The sequence below is a fragment of the Nilaparvata lugens genome, chromosome 1 (genome assembly GCF_014356525.2).
Source record: "Nilaparvata lugens isolate BPH chromosome 1, ASM1435652v1, whole genome shotgun sequence".
In the NCBI taxonomy this organism is placed as follows: Eukaryota; Metazoa; Arthropoda; class Insecta; order Hemiptera; family Delphacidae; genus Nilaparvata; species Nilaparvata lugens.
In genome coordinates, this window is record NC_052504.1 from 84,825,472 (window position 1) to 84,845,068 (window position 19,597).

Here is a 19,597-nt window from a genome sequence, read left to right on the forward strand (position 1 = left end):
TACAGTTTATCGATGAGAGAGAGAGAGAAAGCGAGAAGATGAGAGAGAGACTGTTTGAAAATGGAGGAGTGATGACAAGGATGGTGCGGAGCATTTTTATGGGAAGAGAAAGAGGTGGGTAAACATTGTAGAGGGGTCAACAGCATGTCGTAAATAGTGTTATAAATGTTTTTCAGTGTTACTTCCTCTAGATTCCCTTCGTAAGTCAGGAAGTATGAATTATCCTCCACTCGCATAAATCACACTTTGAGATCAGTGCCTGTTAATTGACGCAATTTAGGCCACACTACGATTAGTGTGTGCTCGACGAATGATCAGATACTGGTGCTTCATGTTCTGTTGATTATACTGTACAACTAAACCGTAAGCTGACAAGTGTACATCAGTCGGTACAAGGAAAGTAGCAGTTCCACCTTGGTACATTAATAACCTGTATCCGTATCATATTCAGGTTACCGTATTGAAATTTAACAGCAGTAGAGATCTGAATACAGAATACAGAGATCTGAATACTGATTATAAACCGAAGTCAAGGTTTAGAATCACTGTTCAAAAATCTGGAGTCTATCTCTCTGAGATAGTCTTCACAGACAAGAATCATTCAACTTTATATTGCCTGTATCTGAATATTTATTGTTTCAGGGCTCCATAGGCGTATTCACGTGGGGGGATGTTCCCTGGGTCCGGACTCTCCCCCCCACCACTTTTAATGAAAATGTATCTAAAGGTGCGTACAGATATACGCGCCGCGAACATGAGCAATTCACTTTTAATCAGCTGACTATATCTGTATTTTTACAGACACGGTAAGATATAGATATAAAAAGCTTGGCATCAGCTGATTAAAAGTGAATTGCTCATGTTCGCGGCGCGTATATCTGTACGCACCTTTAGAATTAGAGAAGGATACGGTAGTGAATAATACACCATTTACTCAGGGAAAAAGTAATGATGTACTTATTGTAAGAATAGAAAGAATTGAAGAAAACATTGACTATGATGAATATGGAGTAATGTATGATTACGGTTTTGTGTTCCTAGGATTCATTTTTGTTCATAATTTGTCATCACTATTGGCTAATAATCTTGAAATGATCAAGTGGTATTCGGGTGTAAGTACCGGTACATTGAATCTTGACGAACTGTAATGAAAATAGATTTTCATTGTTCATACCATGCGCTGAGTTTGTTGGGATATTTTGAAGTTTCTCTTGAGAATTTTGAATATTTCTGTAGTACTTAGGCTGACTGATTCCTATCGGCTTCACTCTTTTCTAATTGATTTTTCCATTGACAGGTGGTGATGTTGTCGGCTCTTCAAAAAGAATATCTGACAGGTAATAGACCATGATATATTTTTGATTCTGCATGAATTCAGATTCCGCATGGTTTTACAGAATTCAGATATTAAAAGCATATTGATGCTTTCAATATATTTATATATTCTATTCATTAACAGATCTTCAAATTCCACCCCGATGTGTTAAAAAATAATTGACCGAGCGAAGTGAGGTTTCAAGATTCAAGTCGACGGTTTTGCATTTCTCTTTATGTTTATATTTCTCTTATATGTTTTTATGTTGCGCATTTACAGCGAAACGCGGTAATAGATTTTCATGAAATTTGACAGGTATGTTCCTTTTGAATTGCGCGTCGACGTATTAAGGTTTTTGAAAATTTTGCATTTCAAGGATAATATAAAAGGAAAAGGAGCCTCCTTCATTCGCCAATATTGAAGTAAAAATCAGACTATAGAATTATTCATCATAAATTAGCATGCAATGACGCATGCAATTCAACATCTCAATGTAACTTGGTAAAAAATCAGCTGCTGTGTGGACTATTAATTGCATGCCTCATTGAATGCGATTTTTATGCACTATTAAATGAACTATTGATTGCATGCAATAACGATAACTTGAAGTAGTAGTAGGATAGTATTTTCGCCCGACTTTTCTCAGCTTTCAACTCGGTAAGCTTTTGATGATGGTAAGCATTGCTGTTTACATCAAATTATTAGCATTGTCGATACAACAACCCAACAGCCATTCGTCGTTTATACACCGATATCTCACAGACATGACAGGACAGGACAGAATTTACTCTGATGGACAGTATTAGAGGAGACTGTGGTTTATACCTGCGCGAGGTCTACTGTTCACAGAGCTACTAGTAATACAATCAATGTTTGTATCAGTATTACCTTCATAGATAATATAATATGAGGCAGGATTAAGTTCCCTCCTATTATAACTATCTGAGTCTATTGTTAGCTAGCATCTACTGGAATAGAATAAGGTTTTTTGAGTATTTTGAGCTATGGTATTAGAATAATTGTAACTTACTACCAGAGTATTTAGATTTTAGGAAATGTCAATCTCATTAAAGATTTTTAAAATCTCTGCTTCATATTTTCAAATGATGGATACGCAAGAAAATCTTTGTTTTCAAACAAGCTCCGTTGAATAGAATAATGAGAAATTCATTGTGAATAATTATTTGATCAACTCCTTGGTGATTGTATTTCTCTGTCTTGAGTCTGATGTGTGATGGTGCGTCCATCTGAGATTTCTATCTACAAAATCAAAACTCCCAAGAAAAGTATTCCAATAAATATGTAAAATTGAAATTCTCCTCACATTTAAAGTTTTCTTATCCAATTTTTAAACTGCGATTTATTCAATTAATGCATTCCTCTTCTCTGAACAAAAATTATTTTAATCGTGCTCATGAGTAGGCCTATGTGACCAGATTAGATCTACAGATGATGACAACTATATCAATATTAGATCTACTTGGTAATAACTTATTACCAGTATAATAAATTAGAATAACAACTTATTACATCACCATTTCTAGGCCAGAAAAGCAGTTTTCAGATTATTTCCAAAAAGGGAGTTTTCAACTTATTAGATTTAGTTTCTATTCAGTGCTGGTTCCCGAAATCACTTATCCTGAACATATTTACAAAAATTATAGAATGTTTTCTTGAAAGAGGGTGATGAGTTGATAAATAGTGAGATGATGTGTCTCTATTTTTAGTGGAAGAGTAGATTGTATTCCAAACAATTTTTCTCCAAATTAAACACATGTAATGTGAGTAAATGGATATTATATTTATTCATCAATCAACAAATAATAAATACAGTTAATCATTGATGTTATGTAGGGTGTCTTAGGATCCTAATCACTTTATGGCCAGCCTAAACCCTAAAGGGTAAATAAAATTTGAATTCAAAATCTAAATTTATTTGAAAAACAAAAAAATTACAATACAGACAGTATACTTGTCTCTTTTTTCTTTCTCTTATCCCCCTTCCCTCCCCCATTCTTCTCTTCACACACCTCTTCGCCATCCATTCCTTACTATTAAACCCTCTACCAGCCCATTACATGGGAAACTATAGTTGGTTAAGTATTTTCTCTTTAAGTATTTTCTCTTCTCTCATTCTACAGTATTTAGCACATCCCACTATGAAGCTATTTTTTGTATTTTTATCGTATTGTTTATGTATTTCGATTATGTGCTTTTTATTGAATGAATTTTAATTTGAAAAAGTATGAAATTATTAAACGCAATATTATAAACTATAACATTAGTAACAATAGTTGAAAGTTATAGTTGACAGTTAAGTTATAACAATAGTTGAAAGATACAAAATAGCTGTATAAAAAATTCAATTTGGAAATTATCTTCTCTCTCTATATACTTATAAAAGGCTAAGCCCCGACAGACTGAAATCACACCACAGCCCAAACTACTGATCCTAAAAACTTGAAATTTTGCACGATTGTTTATGGTAGCCTGAAAACATCCACTAAGAAAGGATTTTCAGAAATTTGCCCCCCTGAGGGAGCTGGGGCCCCCCCAAAATTTTGTACTTTTTAACCGCTCATTACACAGCAAAGTCATGAGGAACTTTTTTGTTCAGCTACGAAAAAAAAAATAGATCTATGCAGAAAAATTTCAATCAGGAGCACAGGGGGGTCCAGGAGAGGGCATTTTTCGAAAATTTTGATGTAAAATCACACTACAGCTCAAACTAATTGTCCTAAAGACTTGAAACTTTGCACAGATATTCTTCAAACATGCTAGACGCGCACTAAGAACGGATTTTGAGATATTTTGCCTCTAAGGGTTTCAAAGGATGAAAAAGGATCCTATTAAGTACGGTTATGAACATGGTAAGGTGAGTGCCATATGGAAATGAGATAATTTATTTATTGACATGTGATATTCTAACATATGTTGTAATCATTGGAAATAACAAAATAATATGATAGAAATTCAAAAAAGAACATCTGTTCTATTATTGCTTTCTACCTGATTCCACTCAACCTCAATAAAATTGTTCTGATAATTGATAAAATGTTTAATAATATTATTGCTATTATTGATATAATAAAAGTATTGTTTTTATAATTAATTATTATCATTAATATAATAATAGTATTGTTTTGGTAATCAATAAATATTTTTATTTTCACAAACTGTATAATTTATAATGGTGAATGTGAAACAGCTGCATCAAAGAAATTATCTCAAAAACATATGTTTAGGAAAACCATAGTTTTGAACTTCGTTTTCCTGATGCAATGTATAAGCCTACGAGTGGCATGTATTATTAATTTTTCAGCTAGAAAAGTTTTTTGAGACTGCTAAATAAAAGTCTACAGTTTTATCAATGCTGTATCGGCAATATGAAAACGCATGCAGTTAATATGTATTTAAATAAAGGTGTTGATATCTACATGATAATTATTCTCTACCATTTTTATTTAGTTAAAATTTCAAAATTATTCAAGCCTTGATAGAATGATTAACTCACTGTACAGTCAGTCGGAAATTTTAATATTGAAATGAGGGGTATTTTGGCAAGCTGAACAAAAAAGTAAGGTCCTATGCACCTTTTTGATATTATTTCTTCAAATGAAAAATGAGTTTTGTGGGTTGTCAGAACTCCCCCTGAAAGAAAACTACCGTATTCAACTTATCCTATCTTTTAGTAAAATAACAATGATTTCTGCATTGAATAACATCTATCTTGCCAACAAGAATCGAACTCTTTGTGAATTTAGATATGACCCACACTTTGGATTTATATAATTCTATTAATAAATTCATGAAAATTGAAGTACTTTTTTTAGTTAGTTGATGAAATTGATTATCAATAGAGAAAATTATTATAATTTTATCAATACAGAATTAGTTGACTGAATTGTCGATGTACTGAGTTCTTGGTCAACAATAATTCAATATTGGTATTTATCCAATCATTATTTTTTTTCAGAAGTAATTTCATTTGAATTAGAAAATATTTATAAGCTCCTATCAATTTATCATTCGTAACAATGAATTCTTCAAAACATGAATTTAATCAAATAAAAAATTGCCCATACTTCTGTATTCATGTTCGCATGTTTTCCACTTGTGATGGATAGCCAAAATATTGTGGAGCGAGCTGCACGGCGAATTGTAATTGAGGCTCTGATTGGCTGAAAAGTTCAGCGTTCGGAGTGAGGTGAGGCGAGCAGTTAGAACAGAGGCAAGCGTCACGGCGAATGGTTCGGAGTACTGTACGGCGAATGATACGATACAGCTGATTTTTAACTTTATGAAACATATGCTCATGTTCGTTGAAAGGCAAGATGTTCGGAGGAATGCACGGTTTGCTGCGCGGTTCGAGGTTCGGTTCGGCATGTGTGGACGCACCTTTAGTTGTTACAGGACATTTATACAGATCACAGGCCAAAGCAACATAATAATCTATCTTCTTCTTCTTCTTCTTCTTCTTCTTCTTCTTCTTCTTCTTCTTCTTCTTCTTCTTCTTCTTCTTCTTCTTCTTCTTCTTCTTCTTCTTCTTCTTCTTCTCTTCTTCTTCTTCTTCTTCTTCTTATTCTTCTTCTTCTACCTATATCTAAAAGGCTAAGCCCCGACAAACTGAAATCACACCACAGCCCAAACTACTAAGCCTAAAAACTTGAAATTTCGCACAATTGTTTATTGTAGCCTCAAAACATCCACTAGAAAAGGATTTTCAGAAATCTGCCCCCCCCCTGAGGGAGCTGGGCCCCCCAAATTTTTCACTTTTTAACCGTTCATTGCACAGCAAAGTCATGAGGAACTTTTTCGTTCAGGTACGAAAAAAATCAGATCTACGCAGAACATTTTCAATCAGGAGCACAGGGGGGTTCAGGAGAGGGCACTTTTCGAAAATTTTGATGTAAAATCATACTACAGCTCAAACTAATTGGCATACAGACTTAAAACTTTGCACAAATATTCTTCAAACATGCTAGATGCGCACTAAGAACGGATTTTGAGATATTTTGCCTCTAAGGATTTCAAAGGATGAAAAAGGATCCTATTAAGTAAGCTTATGGTAAGGTGAACTCCTTATGAATTGAGATAATTGACACATCATATTCTAACATATGTTGTAATCATTGGAAAGCTTAAAACAATTTCATAAATTAGCTGATCGAATTGATTTTGCGTTGGTTGAGAGCGCGAGCTTACCACGTGTTTGTTCCATCGGTGTATGCTTGGCCAGTTCGGTTTGCGCCTTCTATCAGCTGTATATGGAGTCTCATACACTCTGATTAGAACAGAGAACAAAGGTTTTCTTTGGTTAGGAGTTTGTTGATAATTCTTTTTTCAATTCAAATTTTATTGCCATCAAAAATCACATTGAAAACTTTCTTAGTAGACAACAAGATTACAGAAACAAAATGTCAAACATATACCTACATTTATTTGTAGCACGGCCAGAAAAAGACAAACTTGAGTACTAGCCGTGAGTTTATTAAATATAACTTATTAAATATATTTTTTGTTAATATTTTGTGAATAAAAATTATGATTTGATGAGAGATGCGAGTAATTCCTTATATTTGATCCGAATGGTTATTCATAATACAGTAGTCGGGGTAACTGCAATCAAAAATTTTTTATTCTGTACGGTAGCTTTCATACATATAGATTGTCCATAATGTATCCAGTGTCCATAATGGAAGTAATTGAACTACTCAAAATTAATGGCTTACTGGTCCCTCCTAGATTTATAGTACTCCTGGTGATTGAGCCTGTCTTTTTCAGCAATGTCTATTAATAATAAAGCTTAATTTACAACTAGCTTACCCAGCGAACTTCGTACCGCCAATGTATCTCATGTTACACTTGACTTTATTTGAAATTTATCTGACAATCAACATGTTCATTTACATCTCAATACGGACTTCCTATGTGCTTAGTCATGCAGCATTCATTATTCCGAAAACATATAATTCTTCTCAATCAATTGGTAGTAAAATCTATCAGTAAAGTTTCCAATTAAAAAAAAAGTTATATCAGTGTTTCAAAGAAAAATATTCAATGTTTTCATAGCTGTAGATTGTCGATATATGGTCCAGGAAATATGCGATGTATGATGAATCACACAGAATTCCATATTTTTTCCATTTTAGGATGAATATAAGCTAAGCTAAATTCAAAAAATTGTTAATTATTCTTTCATTCTTCAGTAATTAATGAATGCAATATTAATAATATACATATATACTATACAATATATATATATATATATATTATATATATATATATATATATAATATATATTATATATATATATATATATATATATTATATATATATATATTATATATATATATATATACTCTCTTTCATTAGGTGAATATTTTTTTCAACATTTTCCAGTTTCTCAATAATAGGGGAGTGATAATATTATTTGTATAGGTCTTCTAAGGAACCATTATCAACAGCTGGTACCAATCAACTACATTTCAACTCCAAACTACCGTTTTAATACCAGTACACAATAATTTATCACAGGGTGATATGTTTATTACAGCTGGTAACTTTGGATGCTAAATCATATTATCACAATATGATCTTGAATCATGATCATCTTTTCGTTCTTCAGTAGCCGCTCGGCCGAAAATTTCGAAAACATATGTCTTTAAAATGGATTGATAAATTATTATTATTAGCCCCCCTATTAAAGTTTCTGTTCTCTCTCTAAATGAAGGTAGAATGATAAGGATTCGGCTCTGTTGTTTTAAAATTTTTTCAAATCACTTTCAAAAAGTTCATGTAGTACTTACTATTGTGTTTGAGACACTTCTGGTGCTATCATAGTTTCACCACTATTCTGTTCCACAGTCCTATCTCTTGCAGTCGTTAACTATATCTATAATAATTATATAAAGTAAAGAGCTGGCTTATGCATGTACGGGATAGGAAAATTATGTTTGACGCATCATCATGTCTGAACTACTGGACTAATTAACTTGAAATTTTGCTTATAGATTCTTAAATTAACCAAGGATGGTTATAGGCCTATTCTCAATTCTTCAAAATTTCATTACGTCAAGTTTTCATTTTGTCAAGTTTTAAAATAGATCCTTGCGAAGCACGGGTTCTTGCTAGTTTATTATAAATCAACTGCTCCATTATCTTTGTTAATACATCTTTGTGATCTGTATAAATCAAATATCAAATCCTTATTTTTGTTACAGACTGCCCTTGGATCAGCCACATTGACTCCTGTTTCTGGCTGAAGTGAATTTGGTTGAGACCGGAGTGAAGCGCCTGCTATCAGCTGTGCGACAAGAGATCACGAATCAGTCGGAAGCTCATCATCACAATTCGGCACGCCGGCGTGGTGGGGCTTTGGGGCTGCGCCCCCTCGCCCCGCCGAAAACCCCTGACCAGGGGCAACACGACCATCCCCCTCATCCCTGCCGCCAGGGTTGTGCTCAAGTCAAATATGATTCGACAATCCAGCTTCACTAAGCTCGGACACATGATCAACACTGCCGTCAACAAACGATCTGGTAATTATTGGGGATAAATTTTCATTTATATATTTGAACACTCTAGAGCTCGAGAGGATAATTTTACAGTCAAATTTATAAAGAATGTGAAGTGAATTTGGACAAATAATTATAATAAATTTATTAAAATTCAATTATAAAGTTGACAGAAAAAACTATTCTGTAGCATCCAATGTCAAAATTGTAACAATGAAAAAAATGAAGGTTCAGTTCAGTAGCGAAGGTGGTATTATGGTAGATCTCCAAATTGAATGAGAATTATTTTCTTCAACATCTATTGAATAAGGAAAATTTATTTTTCCTACAGTTACGTTGAAAAGTGGCCATTGCTGCACTGATTACAGAACGCAAAGAATCACTTTTCCGCTCTAGTGCGGGAAAAATTTTTCCTGCACTCCAGATTTGCAACATGGCAACGCAAAATAGTTAGTAGGTTATATGGAGCACCAGTGCAGCAAAATCAAAATTAAGTTGGTAACAGTGACTGGTGCACGTTATAAGAATCTTGATGGGGTGGACTGTGGTGGATGACAGCAGTTGACAGCACACAGCCGCCATTCAAACACACATACTACATTCTATTTTATTTATTAATAATAAAATTACACAGATTTACATTTGAAGCATTTCAGGCAATTTTACCCATAATTACCCACTTTTCATATTCAATGGTAACTGTAGGAAAAACTTAATGTGAAATACGTGCGCAAAGTTCCTCTGCTGCACTCAAGAAACCATTCCGCCCTCGCCTACGGCTCAGGCGTAAACGTTTCTTTCGGTGCAGCAAACTGTCACTTTGCGCACTAGTTGCACAAATAACTATTTCAATTCAGATACCCTCGTACCCTGCTGACAAACCGAAATGTAGCAGAAAGTTCTTAAAAGTCACAAAATCAATCTTTTGATACAAAATAGTCAACTTTTTTTCTCTCTCTCTCTATCTCTTTTTTTTCTTTCCCTCTCTGTTTAGGGTTGTGTAGCAGAGAGGAACTAGAGAGTCCTAACTCCACCCTAATAATTGCATTTAATCAATCATTCAATCTGTATCATTTCAAGGAACTAAAATAAAATAATATTAATAAGAATCCGATTCACCAATATGAAGAAGAAGGACCAGCCTTCAAGAATATTTACCTCATTTTTTACAAGATATTCCTTGTTACATATTGTGTATATAGTTCATAATTTCAGATCACATAAATTCAGATCTCAATTTATGTGTTTAATGCAGATGGTTTCAAAAACTAATATAATCACATACGGGATTCACAAGGGAGATCAAAATTTTTCATGAGGGGTCAGTATAGCTTATAGCACAGAATACAAAAATGCTGTATTCTGTGCTTATAGCTTATAGGGGTCAGGGTAACTTTAGATTAAAAGTAGAAAATTGATCATAATTGGTAGGCCTACAACTCATCGTCAATGCAAAAAATCAATAAAACTATATCCTACACTTTATTATCCTATGTTTTATGCATTGATATATTCTACCTGTTTGATTTGAGTTATTGAGTGTCACTGTATTTTAAGTTTATCGGGTCGCAACTGCAACACCTTTAAATTAATTTTAATCAAATAACTCTCTAAGGATTAAGGATTAAGGAAAATTTTCTGTCATTCATCAAGACTATGTCATTGATATTTTGTCATTTGATTTGATTCTTATCATATTCATCCATTCTTTAATACTATAATGCATTGAAATAATTGAATTATGATGTAATATGTTGAATGAATTAATTTTAAAACTTAATAGCTTTGAGATTTTTATAGTGACTTCTACCATAGAGGAAACATAATAAGAAATAAATAGATTGTTCATTCTATGCTTCTACACCGAGATCAACACTATCCTGAATCAGGTGCCATATACCTTCTTAACATGTGCTGATGTGCTGAAGTGCTGATCTCCACTTCGTGCAACTTAGCATAAAAAGTACTATATTATTACATGATTAAATTTCCTAGTGGGCCTAACTACTAGTATTCACCTCAACGAATCAAGCATCACAATAACTATCAATCTTAAGAATAAGTTCTGTATTATCATATAATATATTTTAATATAGATCAAACATCAAAGTATAAGCAATTCATAATTATCATATAATAATTATGCAATACTAAATTGTATTATTCTTACCACATTGGTTTCAAAATTACGATTAGGATGGATGTTAAAAAATGATCTGTACAGAATCAATTACCCCTTTTAAAAGAATCATGAAAAATGGTATGAGTGAAATTGATTGATTTAGAATTGGTTAATTAATTTTTTATTATGAATTAAAGTTTAGGATTGGTTATACTCTATACATTATTACATCTATACATAGTATTTTTAGGGAATTATTTTTCGCAATATAAAGCACAACCCAGATTCCATTATCTATCTTAGTCCTACATTCCAATACGTGAATACAAGTACCTTATAAAAGGAATAATAAAATTCAATAATGATAGATACAGAGCTGGGCAATGCCATTTCACAGGTTTTGTTTGTACGTAAACTATAATACTCATCTATTTCACTTTCAATGACGAACTGATAGTTAAAAATGTGTTTTCAAACTACACTAAAGTCTACTTTTTAATACTATGATACTAATAGTGCACACACTTGAGTACTAGTTTTAATAACTATTATTTAAAAAAGAGGACTGCAGTGTCGTTAAAATAATTGAAAAACGAGTAATGTTACAATTTCTTCCACTGTATGAAAATGGCAGATAGCATTAAGAGTACGCCCTGGAAGAATAATGGTTGAGTTTCGTTCAAAACTGAGTGTGTAACTGCTATTCCAATTCCAAATTATGATTACCCAACCCTCGTCTGTATAAAACTTTTGTCATACCATACATTTTTTTCTATTCATTTGAAGGAGTTCTAGTTATATAATTAATAATGCTTCCAGTAAACAGATATATTGAGAAAAGTTAATTCAAAATTATGCTTCATATAAGTGGTACTGGTTTGCAACTCATTTTCATTCAGAACAAAAGTTGTTAATTTTTTTTGTAAAAATACTGAGTGGGTTACAAAAATTTTGTTGAAATAGGGATTTCTACAAGTTGACGACAACATGTTGCTATGCTTTTCAATTTATTGATAACAAATTGCTGCAATTAAAAAAAAACACTTAGTTGACAACTCTGGTGTAGACGCGGCTTAAGATAATCAAGTTAAATACTTGATAATAATAGTATGGCCTACCATACTTATTTTATTACATTGATTAGGCATATTTTGTACAATCTAGTCGCCTGAATATTTTATTTATTTTTATAGCCTATTATAAAAATTCATAGAGCTTATAATATAATCCATTATCTAGTATTATTAATTTATTGATGAATAATTGCCGTATTTCATTCTGTGGAATAGACCTATAACCGGAATGCATGCTGTAAAACTCTGCAGTCTGCACATTCAAATTGTTCCGTAATTGGCTAGTGTTTCCCGCCTCTTTGAGCATAGACTCTAAGTTGCAAGTTCAGTTTATTATGCTTGGAAGTGAATGAATTGATTGAAAGAATCAAGTCAATGATAGATAAATTGAATCGGATATGAAAATATTTACGATAAAGTAACTTTAAACAGATAAAACGCTAAATTTATAGAATGAAATCTTCTCTATGATAAAAGTAGCTTCTTTGTCGGTGCAGTTGTCTACTGCGCTTCATTCGTGACGTCACACTGTTGGATTCACACTCGTGAGTGCCGCCATTACGTTTGGTAAATTTTGTTGAAATGTGACTGTGCTTTTGAGTTGTCTGTGATTTTAAATGCGTGCATAATTTAGAAATTGACATAGGTTATCGGAATAAACAATTTGATTCGTGCTTTGGTTGGCTGATATGGCCGGTGAGGATCTATTATGATATGGCCTAGTTTAATGGTTTACTATTACGCTATACTACGATACTACCTGCTTTGAAAAATACGCATAACGGCTAAACGGATTCAAATTTTGTAAAAAGGATAAACTATATCCAAATTTTTGATTATGGTTATTTTTGTCTTATCACTTGCAAGTTTTAAGAATTGAATCATGGTTTCAGGCAATGGTGACATCCAGTGGTGTTTTTCGCAGGTGAAAGGGACGCTAGAGGACGATGTGACGGAAGGTGAGCTGAAGCTTGATTGTTCTTCCAGATTTAAATTTAAAATTATTAATAAATGTTTCATTGACTGCTTTAGTCCTATTTTAATAGGCATTAATTGACTAATTTTATCATATTGTCAAGATACTTAACTTAGCAATAGAACCACATGTTAGGTTAAGTTTGAGAGTGTCGACCCTATAACCTAAATCCCATGTTTGGCTTGGTATTCTACTACGCTTTAGTTAGTTGTGAGTTAAAACATCGAATGAAAAAATATTGTATCAATAAAATTTTATGCAAAATTTGTATTTTCATCCATCATTTGAGCTTGAAATTGAAGGTTAGGCCTACTTCAAATTTTCAGTCATGATTTCTTTTTATGGGATATCAATTTAACGCGAAATAGTTTTGTGTTTTGCTTATTGTATCAAGTTTTATTATTACATCCAGTTGAGTTAGCACTTTCCAAATATTCATCAATGAATCAGTTCAGCCTATGGTTCTAGGCTACATTCATTATCAATACTACACATTTTAAACTCACCTCTTTATTTAATCACATTTTTAGACTTTGGAGCTACAATAAAAATAGCTTATACAAAATATGTTTTTTATTTACTACCAGTAATTCAGAACTAGCTTAAACGTGTTTGAGACAAAATCTCTATCACAGACAGAATATGAATTAACAAGCTTGTTGAAAAATGGGTTCAATTTTGCTAAGACTGCAAGAGAAAAAAAATGTTGAAAAAAAGTACCTTACTATATGATTGTAGGCAAAATATAGGCTAATTTGTTTTATGTTTGATTTTGTGTTATTGTTTGGAATTTATAGTTTATCATTGCAATTTACTGCGTATTTGTCTAAATTAGGAGTTTTTGATAAATTTTAATAAATGGCAAATACTTAGTAGGCTACTTTTCAATTGAATTTTGGTGCGGAACATGTGGCACCCAAACCCATGGTAATTTTTTTTTTCAAAATCCAAGTTATATAAATAAAAATTGATCCTCAAATTTTGACATTCAATAACTTTTTATGTGTGTACCGAATTTGATGATTTTTTTTAGTTGTGTTCGTTATGTTCAGGACCAGGTTTATGGCCTATCAAATTTATAATTCGACTTCGGGACTCTTTCCTAAGGTCCTACATAGTTTACATGTAATCCTTATGGGAGAAGATTTGTGAGCTGGCCACACACAGAAATATAAATCAGCTGTTATAATCATTGCGTCATACAACAGCCGTCGGTAAATTGTAGACAAGAGTGTGTGCTGCTCCATAACCGCTCATGTATTTTATTCCAAACGCCCAGACTAAAAACAAAATGACTGTTCTGTGTGTGTAACCATCACGCAGTGCGGCCTCAGGTTAAAGACTTACATGCTCTAAAGACATTGCTTTGTTTCGAATAATTGTGCTGTCTTCGGTGTTCAAAATTAATCGTTAGTAAATTATTTATTTTGCAATTGGAAAATTATCTATATAAATAAAATCCCGCATCGCACCTCCTCAAGTGTGCATCCAGCTAAAGTTTGTCATGTGATGCATTATATTATTGGCGGTACAAAGTTCGCCGGGCCAGCTAGTTAAAAATACAAATTGACTACCTATATTAAGGCGGGCTACACACTGGTGTCGTAGACATGATGTCTACGACAAATCTCATGTCCGAGGCAAGTCGCATAGGAACCCAACCTGTGTTGTAAAATCAGAGCTTACTCACTGCTTGCGACAGATGTTCGAAGCACCGCCTGTGTATCGGACAGGTGTCGCGCGATATTTGATAAGACATGTTGCGCGATCACTCTGAGCATGCGCTCCAGCCACTGTCTACTGCCAGCACTGTTTGTCACTTCTCATGCTGAGTCTGTAATACAGCTTTGTAATAACCGAAAATCACGAGACATGCAAAATACATGCATGTCTCATGAAATTTGATAAGACACTACACGCGTCTTAAGACGCGTGTCGTGCGACAACAGTGTGTAGCCCGTCTAAGACACAATATACCTGTAGTCTGTTGATTACATATGGTTCTAAAATATAGTGTTGCACATCTGTTTGCAATGGAGGAGGGTAAATAGAAATTTTAATTACAATCGAATACCTAGCTCTTAAACGTTTAAAATTGTGATAACTCACAGTAGGCCTATGTAAAAGCAATCAGGAAGTATACAGTTTCTTATTTCAAACAAAAACCATTCAATTTTTTTATATTCTTTTCGATTTTGTTAACATGGGATCTAGTTTATGTTATTCTAAGTGGTGGAATAAAATGAAATTTAGTTCAAAATGTTAGCAAAGGTCAATTTAGGTTAGAGTACATGCATCCATGTGAACCAGTAATAATGATATTTCAATATTGGTAGAATTAAATTTCAGTATTGACAATATCAAAAACGAAACTGGAACTAATATACTAAAACTAAAATAACAACAAAATAATTTGAACTAATAACTTGAGGTTGTATGAAATATATACTGGAACTCGATATTTTGATATAAGTGTTTACTGCTGCACTCAAAGTAAAGTGCAGCCCAAAGCTGAAAGCACAAACGCTGCGCCGCACATCCTAAATTGAAAATTATCTGGTTGAATACTTAGCGGCGTCTAAGTAAGTTAGAATGTGCACATCGGAGCCCGCTCGCCTCTATTAATGTAAATGTTAATTTGAGAAGTGCGGCACAGTGTGCCATGTGCTTTAAGATTTATTATGGACTTCCCTTAAAGTGATGTAAATTTAGTTTCCTTGACTACTGTTACTTGGAAAAATGATCTAAATCATAGAACATATAGTCATAAAGAACCAATTTATTTACTTTAAATTAGACACTATTGAAAGAGATCCATTATAGTTGAGTATATGAACAATGATTAAAAAATACGGTTATAAGATAAGGTGAAGTAGAATGTTATTTGTCTGATCGTTATTCATCTGAAAATGAACTAAATCATAGATGTGTATGCTAAGCTATGCTGCATATAATCTAACCTCTCTCAAGTTAGATGCTAACATAATCATAAATCCTTTGAATTATTCATTTATTTTTAATCATAAACAATAGGTGCACAATAAAGGTGTAAACAACAGGCATTCGCCCAAATCTGCTTTCAACCTTTATTTTAAATAAACAGCCCAGAGGTTGTGGAGAGTTCATTACAGTTAAAACAATCTATTAATATCGGATAAAGATTAACATTAATCATATTTAGTTCGATTGCAATTATTATCTAGTATAACGATTATTATGTATTTGGTTTATTACAAATTATTATTCAATAAATCGGTCATTTTATTGACAGAAGTCTATAAAGTGTACGTTCTCCGGTCAAATTAATTGGATCAGAATGGCATGAATGATTTTATTTTATTGTTGATACAAACCACCTTTTCATATCAAAGCAATAAATGACCAAAATTTCATCAAGAAATGTACATTATTTTATATTCTGTTTGAGAATTGTTCACCTCATTACTAGATAATTCAAAAAACTTAAATTTTTTTCAAGTGCTGGAACTTATCTTTATAGGCTTGTATCTTTCTTTTCAAACAATATTGCACCGTCTATTTCAAACTTATCAACTCAAAGGCTATTAGGTCTTTCACCTGAGTATTTCGTCAGATTTCTGAGTTGTACCATCATTCAATATGTGGGTTTTTTACTTCTATGATCTTCAACTAAAAATTTTTCAACACTACTCGGAATTCTTTCAACACCGTGATACTTGCTAAATCCAACTCTTTCCATTATTATATTCGACATAGCCTAATATGAATTTATTGTATGAATGTAGAGGACAGAAACATAATTATTGTTTCTAAGTCTAACATCTTTATATCTCTGTGGTTCCCTAAGAACAAATTTTGAAAAGTATTTTTAGTTTAGAAGAATTTTTCTTGATACTTTTAATTTTGTCTTTGCTAGAAAAGTTGTGGCAGATTGACTGAAAATGTGTTTGGCTCCTATCATTCTTGTGTAACGGTGTCTCTCAAATGTCCAGTTGTGAATAAGAAATCACATGTGCTGGCAGCTCAATGCTGATTCAATTGAAAGAAATGCTGGCTTGAATCCAACTTCTTCACATTATAGCTAACAATTTATCCACTCTGTCAATTGGCGTTCACAGTTTTGATTTTTGTTCTGCAGAGCATTGAATGCTCTATCACAGTTAATATGGCATGCATCTAGAGACAGTTGGAATTGATATGTTGTGTCTACTTGCCCTAGAGCCGTATTGATTTCTTGTCTCGTTATAGATATCAACCAGATTCCAGCAATTTTTTTGCTGCTATTTTCTTTCCAACTACTTATTTTACTCTTTTTAACACATAACATTGTCAGATATTATATGAGCATCTTAATAGTCGGATGAAACAACTATCAAAGGACTAAAAACAGTACATTAATCAAAATGTCACCTCCAATAATATACCACCTTATTAAACCATTCCCATTTCACATTTTAATCAAGTTTATCCTCTGAATATCCAATCCGTAAAAACATTACTAAACTAAAGTTTCATTGACTTTAAACTTCATTTTCATGTTTGACAATCTTTTGACAACCACCTGTAACTATTTTAAATATGATTCTTCAAGTTCAATATAGAGAGTAATCACTGTCAATCAGGCTCTTGATTTTGAATTTTAATCAGACTTTTTAATTACAGTTCGGTATTGTAGTTTCAACAGTATTCCTGACTAAGTTATTAACTTTAGGCACAGTCTTCACTTTTTTCCTTTCCTTCGAAATACATTACACTCAATCACAATTTATGTGATTGGAATAAAATAACAAAAGGTCAATACTTGAGCAATAATTCTCACAATTCTCTCATTAGAAATAAACTCGCGAATTTAACGTGAGATATTAATATAATTGAGCTCGAAATGATGGTAATATAATTTTTGTATTTAGTATTTTTAATATTTAGTATATATTTTCATGTATTTCAATATTTAATTTTTTCGTTTTTGCAGCTGATATTATTTCTTGTGTGGAGTTCAACCATGATGGTGATTTGCTTGCCACTGGTGATAAGGGCGGACGGGTGGTTATCTTCCAAAGGGATCCAGTTGTAAGTAGATTTCACTTTCATTTCTTATCCTTCTCCATTCTTATTTTTCAATTTCACTCCTTCGTTCCTATTAGAAGATGAATGTTTCAATGTCAAGCTCTTATTCAAGAATAACAAACTTGCTCAAATAGCTAATCAAATTAATATTTTATATCTTTTATTGAATGAGCGTAGCGAATTTCTACTTTTGACTTGAGGCTCGAGTCGTTGACCGTTTGTGTGGGATTGTTTGTATGTTTGACGATAACATCAAACAACTTTATTTTTTCAACAAAATCCTTTTGAAACATTATACACATAGAGTTGGACAATATTTTCAACACCATCATTTTGTCACATTATACACAGAGCTCTTTGTACAATATAAATGACTATCTGCTTCATCCTTCATAAGGTGAGAAAGGAGGATACGTGATTCAATATTACAATATGTTATGTATGTTATAGATAGAATCAATCGAGAGAGGAAAAGAGCATGTTAAAGACATGCGGGATACTGATATGTAAATCGATTCCAACTGGAGATTTCAGCGATTTACAAAATATCAGCGGCATGAGCGAGTTCACAAGCCCGGGGGCTCACCAGTTATTGCCTTGAAAATATTCCATTCTCTCTAGCTGAAACTTAGTCCCATTCAGTCATGACCATTTCATAAATATTCTTATCAATTATTATAAGCGATTCCTCATGTTGTGCCTGCAATTTGAAATTATTTTACGAAATTGTATTGTGTTTTGATGAAATTCTGGTACCGATGACGTCAACTTTTTCAGAGTAAGAACTGCATCCCAAGGCGGGGTGAATACAATGTGTACAGTACCTTCCAAAGTCATGAGCCTGAGTTTGACTACCTCAAGAGTTTGGAAATTGAGGAAAAAATAAACAAAATTCGATGGCTGAAGAGGAAAAATCAAGCCCACTTTCTACTTTCCACCAATGGTTAGTTATATTCTTCATTTACAATGATCAGTATGACAGGCGTAAGGAGGTATGAGCATTTATTTCCAATTATTTAAATTGTATCTACTATTATCCATTTATTCATATGCAAATACAATCCAGGTAAAAACAAGAAGCATTTGCCCAAAACTGCTTCAAACCTTAATTTGGAATACACAGTCTAAAGGTTATGTTACTCACTTAAATGATGTTATGTAACTTAAATGATACCTTAATTTGCATGATACAAATAGCATTAATTATCATGCTACTTTCATGTCTTTTAAGTTGAATCTGTATTATATTAACGAGCAGGGGTAACCGCTATGAATGAGTCTGTGAAAATCACTAATGGATTATAGTTTTTTAGTTTCATGCTGAAAATCAACGTTTTTCCAATCACATTTATTTGATAAATGTGAAAAATGTATTATTATGTCAAAATTACGTGGATGAACTTCATTGAAGTTGAAAAGTCTCAGAAAAAAAATGTTTGGCTGGATTCGAACTCACAATCTTTCAATTACAGGTCCCGCGCGGTACTATCTGCGCTACGATTCCACTCATCCCAAAGTCTATTTGATGGGGCTTTCATCCTACGTAAA

General features: G+C 32.8%; 1 protein-coding gene across 6 annotated transcripts in view; it reads left to right on the forward strand.

The window, feature by feature from the left end:
- Positions 1 to 19,597, forward strand: part of LOC111056082 (protein phosphatase PP2A 55 kDa regulatory subunit) — a 91,011-nt gene that overhangs the window by 61,669 nt on the left and 9,745 nt on the right. For 2 of the 6 annotated variants that reach the window (XM_039419172.1, XM_039419181.1), the window contains exons 3-7: positions 1,298 to 1,337; positions 8,539 to 8,856; positions 12,921 to 12,986; positions 17,955 to 18,052; positions 18,827 to 18,992. In XM_039419172.1, coding sequence (XP_039275106.1) covers positions 8,790 to 8,856; positions 12,921 to 12,986; positions 17,955 to 18,052; positions 18,827 to 18,992 — 397 coding nt within the window. In that variant the 5' untranslated portion in view covers positions 1,298 to 1,337; positions 8,539 to 8,789. Of the gene's footprint in view, positions 1 to 1,297; positions 1,338 to 8,538; positions 8,857 to 12,522; positions 12,724 to 12,920; positions 12,987 to 17,954; positions 18,053 to 18,826; positions 18,993 to 19,597 lie in introns of those variants that run through there. The other 4 variants (XM_039419176.1, XM_039419187.1, XM_022343410.2 and 1 more) reach the window with 3 other exon arrangements.